This window comes from Gobio gobio (assembly GCF_949357685.1).
Source record: "Gobio gobio genome assembly, chromosome: 22".
Lineage (NCBI taxonomy): Eukaryota > Metazoa > Chordata > Actinopteri > Cypriniformes > Gobionidae > Gobio > Gobio gobio.
In genome coordinates, this window is record NC_137118.1 from 491,912 (window position 1) to 508,095 (window position 16,184).

The 16,184-nt window shown below is 43.6% G+C and overlaps 1 protein-coding gene across 4 annotated transcripts in view; it reads left to right on the plus strand.

Annotated features, from left to right (window-relative positions):
- Positions 1 to 16,184, plus strand: part of supt20 (SPT20 homolog, SAGA complex component) — a 60,589-nt gene that overhangs the window by 38,739 nt on the left and 5,666 nt on the right. For 2 of the 4 annotated variants that reach the window (XM_079804347.1, XM_079804346.1), the window contains exons 18-23: positions 3,610 to 3,883; positions 5,336 to 5,454; positions 5,535 to 5,590; positions 5,668 to 5,805; positions 8,471 to 8,552; positions 10,334 to 10,416. In XM_079804347.1, the coding sequence (XP_079660473.1) occupies positions 3,610 to 3,883; positions 5,336 to 5,454; positions 5,535 to 5,590; positions 5,668 to 5,805; positions 8,471 to 8,552; positions 10,334 to 10,416 (752 nt within the window). The remainder of the gene's footprint in view (positions 1 to 3,609; positions 3,884 to 5,335; positions 5,455 to 5,534; positions 5,591 to 5,667; positions 5,806 to 8,470; positions 8,553 to 10,333; positions 10,417 to 16,184) is intronic. The other 2 variants (XM_079804348.1, XM_079804349.1) reach the window with 2 other exon arrangements.

Consider the following 16,184-nt stretch of genomic DNA (forward strand, 5'->3'; position numbering starts at 1 on the left):
GTACTGTTTTATTTTTGTAATGCATTGATGTTTTATTTATTTTTTTATTGTTGTTGTTTTATATGATGTCCAGTCCATTCTACCCCGTAATTACGTTCATGATATTATTATTATTATTATTTATTGAAGCCTGATGATAGTCAAACTATACAAAAATTGCATAACAGCCTAAATACAAAGAGCAAGAGTGCATCTAGCATTCATGCACAAACTATTCATTGAGAACTAGCAAAAGTGTTTGTTTTCCAGTAGATGACAGCAATACTCCACTAAACTATGAGCATTCATGTTTTCACCAGGAAATAAACAGAAATGTAGATGTTTAATGTGAATTTGACATAAAATTTTGCTATTTTAACCCTTTAAGACCTAAGGGTATTTTTACAATTAATTTTCCGCCTGGTGTTATTTACTAAAAAAGCTTGTAAAACAGCAACCCTGTTGTGCACAGACAATTGACACACCTCTTTTTTTTCAAGACAAGTTGCTCTGTCAGTATATTTGTGTTGCATTGATGTCACCTGAATGTAAAATAAGTTATGGGACCATAAAGACAAATGAAAACATAAAACGGAAATTGAATCACTCAAATATTTATTGAAAACACACACAAATAAATAAAAGCTAAGCATATTTCCTCTGGAAAACAGTTTGTTCAAGTCTTTAGAGTCCTGGAACTCAGGAATAAACATGATAACTTATACAGAACCAAAACTATTTACATTTTTCCAAAAAAAGAGGCGCTTTTGGCCTCTTTGGATATTTACTGGTGCCAAGCCTCAAAACAGTTCCTATCAGGAACTTCTCCTCAAACTTTCTCCTCAAACTTTTTCCTCAAACTTTCTCCACAAAACTACTAAAAACTGCAGCGCGTCTCTCTCTCTCTCTCTCTATCCTCAACACTAGCCGTGCGTCTCTCTCTCTCTCTCCTCAACACTAGCCGTGCGTCTCTCTCTCTCCACAATAAAAGAGCTGTGGTTCATGCGTAATGACGCACACCAACGTGGATGACGGATCAGCCTGTCATTGGTCAAACCCTCATCCAAAATGGCAGCTAGCATCGCGCTAGCGGCAAAAATGACGGAAAATGTATAAATTATGGACATCAAGTGGATATATCTTGGATGTAAGCGTTTTGATTTATTGCTGAACAACTCCAAAAAGTTGCACATGTTCCAGGCTGGATAGAAAACCTTCTGTAAATGCTACAAAGACACCCCCGTGATGGCTAGCTCGTTAGCTTTCTGCTGGAAAAAACGGTAAGAAAATCGATAAAAGTTTCATGAAATAATATAGATATTTATCGGAGGTGCCGTGTGACGTCGTGGGCGATGCCGTCGGGCTCTGAGGGTTAAATAAACCTGTATATAAATATCATTACTAATTTGGGCAAATACATTTTAAAATTGATATACACTCCCTTAAAACTGCACAACTTCAGAGTTAAAACATTAGGTTATTACAAAAGTGATATTACATGCGTTTAATATTTTTATATTATTTATTTTTTACAAAATCACACTGGCTGTGGCCTCTGGAGAACCCAGAACAGCTGCTTGCATAAAGTTTAAGGTAAAAATAACTGGAATTAATTAGCAAACATTAGTATTTTACTACTATGCAATTAAATAAACTGTTCATTAATTTGCCTACATCACTTTACTTCTGTCTTTACACTGCAAAAAATGCTCTTCTTATTTAAACAAGAATCTTTTTCTTTTTTCCAGTTCAAATATCTAAAAATTCTTAAATCAAGGTGCATTTACTAGATAAGTAAAATGACAGAAGATATTTTTCTTGTTTTCTTGAAAATAAAATCAAAATGAAGTGTGTTTTTGCACAGATAATTAGGGACACTGTTTGGGACAGAAACAAGATTATTTTTCTCACTCCATTGGCAGATAATTTTGCTTGTTTTAAGCAAAAACTCCCTTCATTTTGATTTTATTTTCAAGAAAACAAGAAAAATATCTTCTGTCATTTTACTTATCTAGTAAATGCACCCTGATTTAAGAATTTGTAGATATTTAGACTAGAAACAAAACACAAATACTAAGTTAGAAGAACCGTGTATCCCTTATCTTCCCTGCATCAGAGGGCTTCTGTCTTTTTTGACACTATAATTCGGCCATCCGTCATAAATAATCAGGCAACTTACACCAACACCTGGCGCGAACGGCCAAGCACCCTAAAAAATGAAAGCAATCCTGTCTGTGGCAAGAGGCGACGCAACACAACAAATTCCCCTAACGATAAACCGATCGCGCGTTGTATTTCTGACGCACTTCAAGTAGATCGGCGGGGGGAGATTGAAGAGGCGGACCGGGAAGAGGCGGGGACTAAGTTACGTTTTTTACGCTTTATTTGGTAATATTTCAAATTAAAGGGTTAGTTCACCCAAAACTGTAAATTGTGTCATTAATGACTGAGCCTCATGTGGTTGGACACCCGTCAGACCTCCGTTCATCTTCAGACACAAATGAAGATATTTTAGTGTAAATCTGATGCTCTGAAAGGCCTCCATTGGCTCAACTTTACACTCTCAAGACCCTTAAAAGACACTAAAGACTAAAGTTACAAAGTCCATCTCACTACAGCGGCTCTACAATAACTTTATGAAGACGAGAATAGTTTCTGTGCACAAAAAAACCCTAAATAACGACTTATATAGTGATGACGATTTCAAAACACGGCCTCATGAAGCTTCGAAGCGTTATGAATCAGTGAGTCGATTCAGTGGTTCGGAGCGTTGACTGATTCAGTGGTTCGGAGCGTTATGAATCAGTGAGTCGATTCAGCGGTTCGGAGCATTATGAATCAGTGAGTCGATTCAGCGGTTCGGAGCATTATGAATCAGTGAGTCAATTCAGCGGTTCGGAGCGTTATGAATCAGTGAGTCGATTCAGCAGTTTGGAGCATTATGAATCAGTGAGTCGATTCAGCGGTTCGGAGCATTATGAATCAGTGAGTCGATTCAGCAGTTTGGAGCATTATGAATCAGTGAGTCGATTCAGCAGTTTGGATCGCCAAATTTCAGCAGTTTGGCGGTTTGACACGCGATCTGAATCATGAATCGACTCACTGATTCATAACGCTCTGAAGCTTCATGAGGCCGTGTTTTGAAATCGTCATCACTATATAAGTCGTTATTTAGGGTTTTTTTGCACACAGAAACTATTCTCGTCTCTTCATAAAGTTATTGTAGAGCCGCTGTAGTGAGATGGACTTTGTAACTTTAGTCTTTAGTGTCTTTTAAGGGTCTTGAGAGTGTAAAGTTGAGCCAATGGAGGCCTTTCAGAGCATCAGATTTACACTAAAATATCTTCATTTGTGTCTGAAGATGAACGGAGGTCTGACGGGTGTCCAACCACATGAGGCTCAGTCATTAATCACACAATTTACAGTTTTGGCTGAACTAACCCTTTAATATGAATGAATAGTATCAGTAATACATTTTGTCGCCCCTATGGATGAGTGGCGCCCCTAGCATTTGCCTATTCCGCCTATGCCACGGGCCGGCCCTGTGTCCCTCCCACTTCTCACAGCAGATTTGTGTTTATTAATCGTTTCCCTGTTTTCCTCTGATCGTTTTCCTCCGATTATCATCAGGATCAGGAACTCCCAAGCCCTCCACACCCACACCCACCCACACGCCGTGCTCCACGCCACACCCTGCTGATGTTCAGAGTGCCACGCCCTCAGTGACGCCCACCCCTCAGGACCCCGCCCTTCCACAGCAGCCCACCCTGATGACCCCGTTCGCCCAGCAGCAGATGGCACTGCCCGTCATGACCATCCCCCTGCCCACCTCCAGCTCCACATCATCACAGGTCATGACCAGCCCTGCAGGCCTGAACTTCATCAATGTGGTCGGCCCAGTGTGGTGAGTGACTGACAGCTCAGATCCGGCAGTGTGACGGGGCTTAGAGTCGAGTGTCCTTCTTCCAGGGTTTCCACGGGGTCTAAAAAAGTCTAGAATTTCAAAATGTAAATTTTAGGCCTTAAAAAGTCTTAAAGGGTTAGTTCACCCAAAAATGTAAATTGTGTCATTAATGACTGAGCCTCATGTGGTTGGACACCCGTCAGACCTCCGTTCATCTTCAGACACAAATGAAGATATTTTAGTGTAAAGCTGATGCTGAGAAAGGCTTCAGATAGGCCTCCATTGGCATTCAGTACATTTACACTCACAAGACCCATAAAAGGCACTAAAAACGCCGTTACAAAGTCCATCTCACCACAGTGACTCTACAATAATTATACGATGCGACGACAATAGTTTTTGTGCGCAAAAAAAATCAAAATAACACCTTTATCCAGCTTGTTCTTGTCTTCCGTGTGTGTCTCCGCGACGCATGCGCGAGAATATGAGCAGATCCGGCGTTCGGACACATGACCCAGAAGAGATTTGTTCACGAGCAGAGGAAGACGCGCGTGTCTCAGCTGTTGAATTCATCACTGATCGTGCTTTAGGTCTCGCTGTAGAGCTCAAAATGGGGCTAAAGTGTGTATTTCATGGATTCCCGAACGCCGGATCTGCTCATATTCTCACGCATGCGTCGTGGAGACACACACGGAAGACAAGAACAAGCTGGATAAAGGCGTTATTTAGATTTTTTTTTTGCGCACAAAAACTATTGTCGTCGCATCGTAAAATTATTGTAGAGTCACTGTGGTGAGATGGACTTTGTAACGGCGTTTTTAGAGCCTTTTATGGGTCTTGTGAGTGTAAATGTACTGAATGCCAATGGAGGCCTATCTGAAGCCTTTCTCAGCATCAGATTTACACTAAAATATCTTCATTTGTGTCTGAAGATGAACGGAGGACTGACGGGTGTCCAACCACATGAGGGTGAGGAATTAATGACAGAATTTACAGTTTTGGCTGAACTAACCCTTTAACTGCACCCCCGAAAAGTCATAAGCTCTGTGTGTATGTTTGTTTACTGTTAGTTGTTTGAGTGTTTTTGTGTAATTTGCTGTGGATGTTAATGGTAATGCAACGGAGAGAGAGAGTTTGTGAATGAGACGATAATGCGCACTTCTTTTGCTTTGTTTGTTCAGCTCTTACGATGATTTTTTGGAGTAAAAAAGACATAATAAACTTGATAAACCATCAGTAAAGTTTGGCCATCATTCAGACGGGATATACGCACATTCTGTGTCCAAACACATCTCTGGATAAGGTTTTCACACTGACAGCTGTCATTGTAAGATATAGCAACTCGGTTTGTTTGTCCGAGTTAGCAACAGTAACTAAGGGGGGCGGGGCTTACGATAGGTCAATTGCGCACCCGGCTGAGCCTCTGCCTGACCCTGGTCTTCTCACACACAGCAGTCCACAGACCCTGATGAGCGGCTCTTCCCCGATGCTGGGCTGTAGTCCTGGGACTCTGGCGTGTGGGCTTCTGCCCTCCGGAGCTCTTCCTGCCATGCAGCCGGCGGCCCCAGCAGGTACAGCTCTGTGCTTCTCTTCTGTTGAGCTTTACGAGTGTTCAGGGGCAGGTGTGAAGATGTTGGTGTTGTCCCCACAGGAGGGCCTTTTGGCCTGAGCAGCAGCCCAGGACTGCGGCCGCTCAACCTGCTCCAGGTGCTTCTCCGGCCGGATACAGTCATGCTGTGGTGGAGATGCTCAGTCCCTCATGTGTGCTGTCTGTCTGTCCCCAGCTCCCGACCGGCCCGCTGATCTTCAACTCTCTCCCGCAGTCCCAGTTCTCCCAGCAGCCGCAGCAGCAGCTGTCCCAGTTCTCCCCGCAGCAGAGCAGCCAGTCGGCCACTTCCAGCCCCCAGCAGCAGGGGGAGCCGGTGAGCCGCACCGCACACGCTCTAGCGCTCCTGTAGGACCACAGATACACAGATTAGTGTCGAGTGGACTAGGGATGCAACACTACAGTTAGTCCACGGTTCAATACACACCTCGGTTTATAACTTCGGTTCGGTTCGGTTCTGATGGCTTGTCACATCAGTTTTTTGTTATTCTATTCTTAGGCGACAGGAACCGCAAGAGGTTAAAGAGAAAAAAGACTATTGTTTTATTGCAATACTCTTTCTTTATTTTACTTAAAAGAATTGAAAAACCTTACTTAAACTTAAAACTTTACTTTAAAAAAACCCTTGAACACATTCCTAGTGTATTGTAAAATATAAAATAAATATATATAGATTTACACTGGCAGCTCAGAGCTGTACAGCAGCATTTAAGTATGAAATTGAATGAATAAATGTAAAAATAAAACACTACAGACTTCACTATAAAATATACATTATTCTTATTAAAGCTCTTGTATTAAAGTTCTTAAGACAAAGAGAAAATCCCTCACTGCTCTTGACTGTTGTTGTTGTATTAACATTAAAGGGATAGTTCACTCAAAAATGAAAATTCTGTCATCGAGAAATTAATACAGGTTTCGAACAACATTAGAGTGAGTAAATAATGACATTATTTTATAGGTGAACTGTCCCTTTAAGGACAGCGTGTTCACTATAGGCTGCGCCGCTGTCAATTAAAGACCTGCACACATCTAATATACACACACACCGATTCTACTCTCACTTTAGACATAACCGACTGTGTTTATATTAACCTTGTGTGTATTTGTTACGTCACCATAAATAAACAAGAGAATGGCATAACATAACATATAAAGAGACCATAGAGACGAAATGACGGTGCAACAAAGTAATTTAATAAAAGATAAAGTTTGACAAACAGAGCATGGTGGGAAAAATAACAAAAGAAACAACCCTGACTACACACGTCTGCAAAGAAAGTTGAAAGTTGCCTACCTCCCGTCCAAAACAAAAGACAAGTTCATTGTGAGTCTTCCGGTTCCGCTAGCTGCTACACTAAACTACCGATAAGATAAAAACATGAAACCCACCACCAAAATCCCACCAGCTCTCAAAATTACTCATAAACTAGGACAATAATTCATCCCCTTCCAGGAACATAGCGAGATGTACGAGCGTGCCTCCCACAGAGCTTTCGAGTGAGAGACTTCCGGACATCAAACAGGGCACAATTTTTACAAACCATTGTAAAATTCAACTGAAACAAAGGGAAAAAGTATATATATTAATGTGCAAACAGTACATTTTATATATAAATCCCACAATTTATTTGCAAGGATGTTCCCCTCAAGCACGAGACAATGCATCTGCAACTACATTATCACGTCCTCGAATGTGTCTAATCTCCAAGCTGTAACCTTGAAGAATCAAACTCCAGCGCATTAACCAAAGGGTTGTGATCTGTATAAACCACCACCGGGCATGCAGCACCTCCGGCATAAACCTCGAAATGCTGGACGGCGAGCACAAGAGCAAGGGCTTCCTTTTCTATGGTCGAAGAAGCACGCTGATGACGGTTACATTTGCACGAAAAGAAACAGACGGGTGTTCAAGACCATCCGTCATGTTGCAAGAGAACAGCTCCTGCTCCCAAGTCACTCGCATCAACAGCGATGGAAAAAGGCTGGGAAAATCAGGAGCGGCCAACACAGGTGCAGTAGTCAGCAGAGCTTTAACCGCCTCGACAGCAGCTTGACTTCGTGTAGTCCAGTTGTAGATCACTTTCCAACTGAGCAAATCTGTAAGGGGCGAGGCAAAAGTTTAAAAATTCTTGCAAAATGACCGGTAGTAACCTACCATGCCTAGAAAGCGACGGAGCTCGCGACGAGTGGTTGGAGGAGGATAATTCAAAACCGCCTCAGCTTTAGACTGGACAGGACAGGACGCACCTGCCCACGGCCAACCACTTTACCCAGATACACCACAGGAGCCTGGCCGAACTCACACTTAGCCAGGCTAATGGGTAAATTAGCTCCCGACAGCCTGCGGAATACCGTTGAAAGGTGGGTCATATGCGAAGACCAGGTGGCGCTATAAATCACCAAATCATCCAAATAGGCTCCGCAATTGGGCACACCCTCAAGAACGCCATTGATGAGCCTCTGAACGGTGGCAGGGGCGTTTCGAAGGCCAAAGGTCATGACTGTATATTGCACCGCAACAGAGCAGCATAAACACCGTTCACTTCACTCTTTAGCGTAACAGTATTTGACAGTATTAGCACAGTAACGACTCAGTCCAGTAATCACATGTCTGACAGGCGTTTAGTGCGCGCGCTCAGCTCATGTTAAAACCGCGCATAAACACGTGAATGAGCCGGCACGGCTTTAAAACACATGCCAATAATGAGCTTTGGTGATTGTGAATAACTCTAGTGTTCTGCGAGTATAACTCCACCACTGACCTGTGATGTGAATGTGTGTGTTGTTCAGTATGTTGGGATGGAGGAAAATGATAGAATATGTAGAAAAATAATTAATTCAATGCAAAGCTGAAAAACCGCAATTCACAGGCGCGTATTGAAGGGTGAAGGCCGTACCGAACGCTTGATTATTATATTGAGTTGAGAGTGTAGCGTTTCCCCCTGTGCTGTTGTGATGGTCAGTGTTTCCGCTCTCAGGCTGACCCCGAGCAGGGCTTGACCGCTCCTCAGACGGCCCTCATCAACCTGGCGGGCGGCTTCATGACCCCTCAGGCCACAGGTACACTCAGGCTCCGCCTCCTCTCCTCTAACACACACTAACACCACCAGTACACACTAATGAGCAGATGTGTAGAGTCATACTAATCTCAGCATAGAGCAGAAGTTGATCATGTTGGTTGACCATTTGTCATGTGATTAACCTGATGGCGACGCCACTTCTTCCTCCGCCTCTTCCGTCCTCCTCGCTCTCCTCTTCCTCCTCCTTCCCTCCTCCTCTTCCTCCTCCTCCTCTTCCTCCTCTTCCTCCTCCTCCTCTTCCTCCTCCTCCTCTCCTCCTCCTCCTCCTCCTCTCTTCCTCCTCCTCTTCCTCCTCCTCCTCTTCCTCCTCCTCCTCCTCCTCCTCTTCCTCCTCCTCCTCCTCTCCTCCTCCTCCTCCTCCTCCTCTTCCTCCTCCTCCTCCTTCCTCCTCCTCCTCCTCCCTCCTCTTCCTCCTCTTCCTCCTCCTCCTCTTCCTCCTCCTCCTCCTCTCCTCCTCCTCTTCCTCCTCCTCTTCCTCCTCCTCCTCCTCCTCTTCCTCCTCTTCCTCCTCCTCTTCCTCCTCCTCCTCCTCTTCCTCCTCCTCCTCTTCCTCCTCCTCCTCTTCCTCCTCCTCCTCTTCTCCTCCTCTTCCTCCTCCTCTTCCTCATCCTCCTCTTCCTCCTCCTCCTCCTCCTCCTCTTCCTCCTCCTCCTCCTCCTCCACCTCCTCTTCCTCCTCCTCCACCTCCTCCTCCTCCTCCTCTTCCTCCACCTCTTCTTCCTCCTCCTCCTCCTCTTCCTCCTCCTCCTCCTCCTCCTCTTCTCCCTCTTCCTCCTCCTCCTCTTCCTCCTCCTCCTCTTCCTCCTCCTCCTCTTCCTCCTCCTCTTCCTCCCTCCTCCTCTTCCTCCTCCTCTTCCTCCTCCCTCTTCCTCCTCTTCCTCCTCCTCTTCCTCCTCCTCCTCTCCTCCTCCTCCTCCTCCTCCTCCTCCTCCTCCTCCTCTTCCTCCTCCTCCTCCTCCTCCTCTTCCTCCTCCTCTTCCTCCTCCTCTTCCTCCTCCTCCTCTTCCTCCTCCTCCTCCTCCTCTTCCTCCTCCTCCTCCTCCTCTTCCTCCTCCTCCTCCTCCTCCTCCTCCTCTCTTCCTCCTCCTCTTCCTCCTCCTCCTCCTCCTCCACCTCCTCTTCCTCCTCCTCCACCTCCTCCTCCTCTTCCTCCACCTCCTCCTCTTCCTCCTCCTCCTCCTCTTCCTCCCCTCTTCTCTCCTCCTCTTCCTCCTCCTCCTCCTCCTCCTCTTCCTCCTCCTCCTCTTCCTCCTCTTCCTCCTCCTCCTCTTCCTCCTCCTCCTCTTCTCCTCCTCTTCCTCCTCCTCCTCTTCCTCCTCCTCTTCCTCCTCCTCCTCTTCCTCCTCTTCCTCCTCCTCTTCCTCCTCCTCCTCTTCCTCCTCCTCCTCCTCCCTCCTCCTCCTCCTCTTCCTCCTCCTCCTCCTCCTCCTCTTCCTCCTCCTCCTCCTCCTCTTCCTCCTCCTCCTCCTCCTCTTCCTCCTCCTCCTCCTCTTCCTCCTCCTCCTCCTCTTCCTCCTCCTCCTCTTCCTCCTCCTCCTCCTCCTCTTCCTCCTCCTCCTCCTCCTCTTCCTCCTCCTCCTCCTCCTCCTCCTCCTCCTCCTCTTCCTCCTCCTCCTCCTCCTCCACCTCCTCTTCCTCCTCCTCCACCTCCTCCTCCTCTTCCTCCACCTCCTCCTCTTCCTCCTCCTCCTCTTCCTCCTCCTCCTCTTCCTCCTCCACCTCTTCCTCCTCCTCCTCCACCTCCTCCTCCGCCCGTGGCAGTGCTGTCCCAGTTGGGGTGTGGTCTGGAGGGGTCCGGGCCCAGTCTTCCGTCCCCGAGGCTCCAGCACCAGCCACAGATCCAAGTAATGCAGCACCTCTGACCTCATCCACCCATAGACATGTGTATCAGACTGACCTTTGACCTCTGCTTCCGCTTGACTGACCACATGAATCAAAACTGACCCCATTTGCTTTCTTAACGGGTTAGTTCACCCAAACATGTAAATTGTGTCATTAATGACTGAGCCTCATGTGGTTGGACACCCGTCAGACCTCCGTTCAGAGCGTTATGAATCAGTGAGTCGATTCAGCGGTTCAGAGCGTTATGAATCAGTGAGTCGATTCAGCGGTTCAGAGCGTTATGAATCAGTGAGTCGATTCAGCGGTTCAGAGCGTTATGAATCAGTGAGTCGATTCAGCGGTTCAGAGCGTTATGAATCAGTGAGTCGATTCAGCGGTTCAGAGCGTTATGAATCAGTGAGCCGAATGATGATTCGGATTGCGTGTCAAACCGCCAAACTGCTGAAATTTGGAGATTCAAACCACTGAATCGACTCACTGATTCATAACGCTCTGAACCGCTGAATCGACTCACTGATTCATAACGCTCTGAACTGCTGAATCGACTCACTGATTCATAACGCTTCGAAGCTTCATGAGGCCGTGTTTTGAAATCGTCATCATTATATAAGTCGTTATTTAGGGTTTTTTTGCGCACAGAAACTATTCTCGTCTTCATAAAGTTATTGTAGAGCCGCTGTAGTGAGATGGACTTTGTAACTTTAGTCTTTAGTGTCTTTTAAGGGTCTTGAGAGTGTAAAGTTGAGCCAATGGAGGCCTTTCAGAGCATCAGATTTACACTAAAATATCTTCATTTGTGTCTGAAGATGAACGGAGGTCTGACGGGTGTCCAACCACATGAGGCTCAGTCATTAATGACACAATTTACAGTTTTGGCTGAACTAACCCTTTAATGGGCTGTTCTGCTCTCATTGTGCTTGATTCATCAGCTCATATTATTCCAGCGTCATTCATAATCCATCAAATCATGTTTGATGACATCACTTCCGCACACACACACACACACACACACACACACACTCACTCACGCACTCTCACACACACAAACGCTCGTGATCGGGAGATGTGTTTAGAAGTATGAAGGTAAACTGATGCCTTAAAGAGTCGCAAGCGCAGGGTGAGATTTGTGAAAGTGTTCATAAGATTGCCAGCGCGAGGAGGAAGGCGGGTCCACCTTCTGTAGCCAATCACACGAGCTGCTCGCTGACGCTCCATTTACCCTTATCTGATTGGTTCAATAAACACTCCAGACACCAGAACACATCTTTCTCTTCATTTGGCTAAGAATCGTTCTCGCTACCAAATTTATACTTTTAATGCACACATACATGTCAGTAAATAAATAAATAAAGCACGGTTTCTGAATAAGCTGAGCACGTTCAAGACTGACTAAATGTGTTCATCCTGAGTTTTGAGCTGCTGTGTCATTATTGGATTGGTTTGGAATTGCATTGAAATGTTATATATTATATAATCTGCTTCCACCACTGAGCTGATGCTAAACTTTACAATCAAACATTTAATACCCAATAATACCATTCTGATTAAGACTTTTTCAGACCACATTTCATGGTATTTAACACTCAATCATACAGTCCCTGACACAAGTCTTGTCGCTTATCTATTTTGTAGAAACACTGCTATTAACCTGACTTTGAATTAATCAATTGGTGTTAGAAATAGCTCATATGAAAAGCTAAAACCCTGCCAAATGATGTTTAATGCACTGAAATAAATTAGTTTCACTGAAAAAAGATTTATCATTTAATCAAGACAGAAAGGTCAAATTTTGGCAAGACAAAAGTTTTGTCGCCTATACAGAAATTGAACAAATTTACTGCAATTACAAAAATATGTGCTGTGAGATCCAGATGTAATATCTTGCATGACTTCCATGAGCTTGAAGGACAGCATCCATGCGGTTTGGCAAGGATTCATATCATTTCAATACTCTTTGGTTTCCTCTTTCATCCTGCCACACATCTGCTCAATGATGTTCATGTCAGGTGACTGGGCTGGCCAATCCTGGAGCATCTTCTTCGCCTTGAGGAACTTTGATGTGGAGATGGAAGTGTGCGAGGGAGCACTATCCTGCTGCAGAATTTGGCCTCTTTATGGTTGGGAATATAAGCGGTAGCTAAGATTTCTTGGTATTTTAGACTATTGATGTTGCCTTCCACCCTCAGATCTCTCACACACCCCAATACTGGATTTAACCCCAGACCAGGATTTTTTTTCCCACCAAACTTCACTGTTTTCTGGGTGAATCTGGGATCCATGCGGGCTCCAGTAGGTCTCCTGCAATATTAGCGGCGACTGTGGTGTAATTCAACAGAAGATTCATCTGAAAAATCCACTTTTCCAGCGTCCATCCTTTTAGCAGCTGTGGGCCTTGGCTAATGCCACAGGGTTTTTCAGTCGTCTTTTCTTTAGGGCACTGATTCCACCATGGAGGCCGTTTCGGGACAGAATCCGACAAACTGTTCTGGTTGACACACGGACTTCAGATGACCAGGTCTCGAGTCTTAGGCATGTTTGCAGAAGTCTAGCTGCAGTTGATGTGAAGGTCTAGGCTGCGTCCCAATTCGCATACTATCCGTACTAAATAGTGTTCGAAAAAAGAATTAGTATGTCCCAAATCGTAGTGTGTTGAAAAGAGTATTCCAAAGATTCCCGAATGGTTTACTATTTCCGGTCAGAATCCGAAGTGCAGATCAATGCGCACTCTAACGGCTGATATTACCCACAACCCACTGCGAGATGGACGAGGATTCGATTAGAACTACAAACGCGGATAAAAAGTGTTAAAAAAACTACAAACATGACGGTTACGCGAGTCTGACGGTTAAGTGGAGAGGATCAGATAAAGTGGTTTGAGTGAGCAATTATCAGTATTTAACCTGACGAAAATATATTTATTCAATATTATCCACATTATATTTCTCCTTCAGCAGCTTTGAGAACTTTTGTAATGATACGTTTGGCCATTAACTTTGCAAACACATGAGAGGAGTCTCTGCATTAAAGACCCACGAAAGGCAGATCAACGAGCGACTACATTTCTCTCCGATACGGTAGGAAATTAAACTGAAAGTGGAGGATTTGAACTGTGGCGATGATTGACAGGGCAGTTAAAGATGACGAAGTGTCCCAAAGCTTGCACACTCTTCTGCTACACACTCAAAAGTATGTACTTTTTCTTCACAAAAAGAGTACATACTTTTAGGACGTAGTATAAGTAGGCGAATTGGGACGCAGCCCTAGTGTACTGGGGTTCTTTTTGATACACACCTGACACCTGATTGATCCAGTATTAGTCACAGGTGAAGCTCATATGACAAGGCGACAACACTTATGTCTTTGTATAAATGGACTCATTGGGCTTTACCAAGCTGTGAATATTAGAATACTTTTTGACAGTTTTGTTTTGCACTGAAACATTATTACAAAAGCTGTTGGGATTAAAATGAGCCATTTCTTGCAAAAAAATCTTGATTAGAAATATATTTCAGCGTCAGGTCAATTTGTAGACAAGCGACAAGATTTTTTTGTCAGGGACTGTATATTTTGAAGTATTGATTCTGATTACTATAGTGTGACTGATCAAGCTATTATATGCAGCTAGTATGAATATCTAAATGCTTTCTGTGTCCAGATTTGACTGTAGGCTAATACAAAACTCACACTTCAAATCAATATAAAAACTCAACTTTGACACAGAGTAGTCTTTCATAATATCTAAATATATAGATCTCCAAATCAAATGAAAACTATCTAATTATGTCTGAATCAAAACCCAGCGAACAGGGAATACACAGCCATGTTTATGTTTAGGGATATACAGCCATCTAGAGGTTAAACGAGTGTATTACAGATGATAAATGGTGCATCATTTAGAGATGCCCTTAAAATACATGTTAAAGGAAAAATAATAATTTAATACTAATACTACTACTAATAATAATTCTGGAGTCGCCCCTGATCAGTTGACAGGTGAAATGATGCAGTAGTGCAGATACTACTTTTAGCAGCATTAAGATAAACTAATAAAATGATGATAACTACGGTGACGCATCGCTGCCACATACATATTATTTTTTCCACTCAATTATGTCGTAATATCGAGATCGTATGTCGTTAAAACAACATATTTTTCTCGTTAAAATGTACATATATTTTCTCCTAATAACTCATCACACATGTTTGAACAGCAGAAGCTCAGAGTAAAATCAGCTCTTCCTCCGCCTGTATCAGAGGCAGAGCCACAGCACAAAGTGTTGACATTTATTAATGTAGCCCATAGTTCATAACAGCCATGGGTCGCTCATGATTCGCCTCAGTGGCGTAACTTTAACCTAGTAATGCCAGACCCCGGTGCAGCCACAAACATCATAACTATCTATAGGCCTACTGTGATTAACACATATATTCTGGAAATGTATTAAACAGAAAGAGGCTTCAGCTTTACTCCGCGGCCGCAGAAACAGGCCAGTGGGTTCATCACACACGTCAATCCATTCCCGGGGTTCTTATTTTGCTTCTTATGTATTAAATATACAGGCCATTAGTTTATGAAACCTTGATCAAGATTAAAATACAATTTATAGAAACGAAATTCACTTTAAAGAAATGATTTCTGCAAAACAACACTCAATAGAAATCACGTCTTTAGCCGATCTTCCTCATGCTCACTTTTCATCATCAACATATGAAATTAAAACAATAATATAATAGGCTAATATTTAAACATATAGCCTAATTATGAATCTAAATGGGCTACGTTTTGCATGTAGCCTACTCCACTCCAAACGCTTCAAAAATGTATTTTGTTTATTAAACACAACGTTTTTTAATTTCAAATGTAATTTCTAAATTCAGTTCATATTTCCAACAAACAAAATTCTGAGCCAAAATAACGAAGTGATAAAAAAACTGCAACAATGAAAAATATGAAAGAATTCTCGGGCGCTTTCGTCGGCATGAGGAAGATCGGCTAAAGACGCGCAATATGTCTGAAGACACTGAGTGAGGTCAGACGTGATTTCTATTGAGTGTTGTTTTGCAGAAATCATTTCTTTAAAGTGAATTTCGTTTCTATAAATTGTATTTTAATCTTGATCAAGGTTTCATAAACTAATGGCCTGTATATTTAATACATAAGAAGCAAAATAAGAACCCTGGGAATGGATTGACGTGTGTGATGAACCCACTGGCCTGTTTCTGCGGCCGCTGAGTAAAGCTGAAGCCTCTTTCTGTTTAATAAATGTGTTAAACTGAGGCGAATCATGAGCGACCCATGGCTGTTATGAACTATGGGCTACATTAATAAATGTCAACACTTTGTGCTGTGGCTCTGCCACTGATACAGGCGGAGGAAGAGCTGATTTTACTCTGAGCTTCTGCTGTTCAAACATGTGACCAAAGGCTTGGGCTAAAATCATTCTCTAATGTGGACACAGGCATATACACACACACACACCACTATACAACACACGCCCTTATTAGGAGAATATCATTTTAACGACATCTCGATATTACGAAATAATTAAGTGGAAAAAATATGTATGTGGCAGCGATGCGTCACTGTAGATAAGAATACACTGAATATACATTTAACCCTAGCTGAGAATGCTGAGCCAAATGAAGAGAAAGATGTGTTCTGGGGTGTTTATTGAACCAATCAGATACGGGTAAATCGAGCTCGTGTGATTGGCTACAGAAGAAGGTGGATCCGCCTTCCTCCTCGCGCTGGCAGAACTCCGCGAGTGAG